Source organism: Myotis lucifugus, unplaced genomic scaffold (genome assembly GCF_000147115.1).
Source record: "Myotis lucifugus unplaced genomic scaffold, Myoluc2.0 scaffold_528, whole genome shotgun sequence".
In the NCBI taxonomy this organism is placed as follows: Eukaryota; Metazoa; Chordata; class Mammalia; order Chiroptera; family Vespertilionidae; genus Myotis; species Myotis lucifugus.
In genome coordinates, this window is record NW_005871576.1 from 450,654 (window position 1) to 453,825 (window position 3,172).

The following is a 3,172-nucleotide window of genomic DNA, read 5'->3' on the forward strand; positions in this document are numbered from 1 at the left end:
ACTAAGGAAGATTACCTGGAGGTGGGAGAAAGCAAGGCACAAGATTATGTGCTCTCTTGAGGGTTATTGGCCCCCCTTTGAGGGATATGTCTGGTCTTCAAAGGTGTGTTAACCTAGATGCACAAGAACAATGGACAGGGCTGGCTTCAAACCTTTTACTAAAGGAATTATAGCTCAGCAGGTGTGGCTCAGTGGTTGAGCATCAACACATGCACCAAGTGGTACACTTTGTGCACCACTGGGTCCAGCAACCTCGATTCCTGGTCAGGGCAGGTGCCCGGGTTTCGGACTTAATCTCCAGCCAGGGGGCATGCAGGAGGCAACAGATCAATGTTGATGTTTCTCTCTCATTGATGTGTCCATCTCCCCCTCTCCTTTCTCTCTCTCTGAAAATCAATAAAAGCATTTTTGAAAAAAAGAAATTATATGCGTGGGCATGACTACCCATCATGACCTATCCAGTCAGGAATGTATGATCAGATCACCCTGTGAGATTACTTCCGTAGAACCCCCTTTTCATCCATACATATCATTACCAACGGTGCAAAGGGCTGAAGGACAAGAGCAGAGTGCTATGAAAAGAAGGAGGGAGACAGTTTAGATCAGAAGAGTATGCAAGTGTTTAGGTAAGACCTTTCCATGCAAGTGTGATTTAAGCAGAGGCACTGATGTTCAAATGAGCAGATACAGTCTAAGCAAAAGGAACCACACAGGCAAAGGGGCAAATAGATTTGCATGTTTAAGGAACTGAAAGTGGACATGTGGCTGCAAAGTTAATGGGTGAGAGGTAGGAATGGGCTGGATTTTGCAGGGCCTGGAGGCCACCATTAGGACTTTTGATTCTCATTCACAGTATTCATTTCCTCCTTAAACATTTCCTAAGAATCCTCCACTGGGCCAGGCCATACCCAGGGAATAGGGATATAGTGATTAACAATAATGCCAATGATAATGGCTAATATTCGTGGAGTATATTTGCTATTAGAACTATTGTATTTAAGCACTTTGATGCACCAAGCCATTTAAGCCTCCCAGCAGCCCTTATACTGGGAGATTAGAAATTAAGTAACTTTAGAAACTAAGTAATTTTCAAGATCAAAGTGCCAGCAAGTGGTAACAGGCAGCCTGACTCCAGAACTCCTAGGCACTTAATATTCTTAATGTGGGGGAGTGTGGAGGTAAGGAACAAACCTGTAGAGAATTTTTAGATGACATATGCCAGAGAGCAAGAGCTCAAATACTCTAGAGAATAACCGTTTTTGCAGTGTCTCTTATGCATTTGAAATGAAGGACATACCACAGAGGCACATCTTGGGGTGACTCCTCTGAACCCCTAACCACTATGACTTCCTCTTGCCTAAGATTGGAGGACAGTCTTCCTAGTCATTTTAGCCACCCAAACAGTGCTTCAGAAGCAGGCAGCCAGGTAAGAAGAGAATTCCTCAAACTTAGCAGAAGCTGAAAACTCTTTGGGGAGTTAAAAACAGACCCTTCTTCTCCTGAAGATTCCGCTTCACGAGGTCCACCCTGGAATTTGTATTTGAACAAGTTTGACCAACACTGGCTTGTGCAGGTCAGTTCAATGGTGTTTGCTGGGCAGACCCTCCTTTGGGTCAGATGCAGCTTTGCTACTTTTCCAGATGCCTGTCCGCTTGTGCAAACGGCCTCGCCGTTCTGAGCATCAGTTTCCCCTTCTGACACATGAGGGAAATGCTGCAGCACCATCGCCTACGGCTGCTGTGTGGATGAAGTGAGCTCTCCCCACGTGCTTAGCGCAGTGTCTGATGTGGAGTGAGCGATGCTGATAATAACGGGACGCGATGATGACAGGGAAGCCGAAGACGCCTGGTGATTGATTGTTATGGATTCCAGCTGCTTAGAGGGCTGTCTGCCAAATGGTGCATGGGACAAGCTTATCGTCGCCTCTCTGGGCATTCCGTATTTTTATTCGTGAAACCTGACAACCCTACCTGCAGGCTCCCAGCCTGAGCCCAAACACACCCCTCTCCGCACTTGGGCCCCAGCCTGGGGGCCTCCGCTCGTCAGGCGCCCCAGTCGACCCCAGAGGGACCGCTCAAGCTTCTGCCCGCCCAGGCAGCACTAGCGGCGCCCCGAGCGGTCCAGGCCCGCGAGCCGCCCGCCGCCCCGCCCCGCCCCGCCCCGCCCCGCCCCGAGCAGAAGGCTCCGCCCCCAGCGGGCCTGGCCCAGCCGGCAGTTGGGCGGTGAGGAGTCGCGCCGCTCCCTCCCACGCAGTGCACTCAGGTGGGACCAGGAACTCGCTCGCCATGTCCGCAGCGGAGGCGGGGGGTGTTTTCCACAGAGCCCGGGGCAGGACTCTGGACGCGTTTCCCGAAGGTACTCGGGGAGGGGAGGCTTCGGGCTACGGAACCTTCCGCCGGGGGAACCTTTGGTGTGGTTGCGCGCACCTCCAGCCGGACCCATCGGGGCCACAGTCGGTTTCGGGACCAAAATAAGGTCCGCACAGTCGGGGCGGAAAGGCTTCCTCGGGCGCTATGGAGACGCGGGTGCCCGCGGGGGGAGTCGGGTCCTGGAACCTCGCTGGCCGCGACCTAACTTCCCTGCGAGAGGAGTAAGGCGGCGAAGCAGTTCACAGTAGCGTGGGCTCTACAGTTGGGTTTGGTGTCCTCGCCTTGCCTAGGACACGTTACTCGGCAAGTTTTGGCCTCAGTTTCCCCATCTGTAAAACGGGAATAATAACAGAAAGTTCTGTGTGGCACTCGATAAGCGCCTGGGGCACGTTAGATGTCGTTATTTTTATTGTGGCTGTTCCCCATGGTGTATTTTATACGCCGCAATCACGGTTATTTACTATAATATGACTCATCCACCCAGATGTCCCCAGTGCCCGTCAGAACAGTGGAGAGGCCAGGCAGTCGAGAGTCATGGTAGTCAGTTAAATGCTTGGACTTTGAATGTAGGCAATCTGCCTCGCTGTAAAAATGGGTTTGTTAAGATTCTGATAGGTAACAGATTAACCACGTTATTCTTTTAATGGAAACTGTTTTTGAAACCCGGTGTCTGACACAGACGAGGTGCTGAAGTGAATGTTGGCCCCAGAGCTGAACGTCTAGGGCAGCGGTTCTCAACCTTGGCTGCACATTAGAATCACCTGGGAATCTTGTTAATTAATGATTTCGTGGCTTTATTTTAT

At 51.1% G+C, this 3,172-nt stretch overlaps 1 protein-coding gene across 1 annotated transcript in view; it reads left to right on the forward strand.

Annotated features, from left to right (window-relative positions):
• The first annotated feature begins 2,193 nt into the window (after positions 1-2,193).
• LOC102438678 (serine/threonine-protein phosphatase CPPED1-like) overlaps positions 2,194-3,172 on the forward strand; it is a 75,243-nt gene continuing 74,264 nt past the window's right edge. The window contains exon 1 of the mRNA XM_023745269.1: positions 2,194-2,355. Within this exon, the coding sequence (XP_023601037.1) occupies positions 2,286-2,355 (70 nt within the window). The 5' untranslated portion in view covers positions 2,194-2,285. The remainder of the gene's footprint in view (positions 2,356-3,172) is intronic.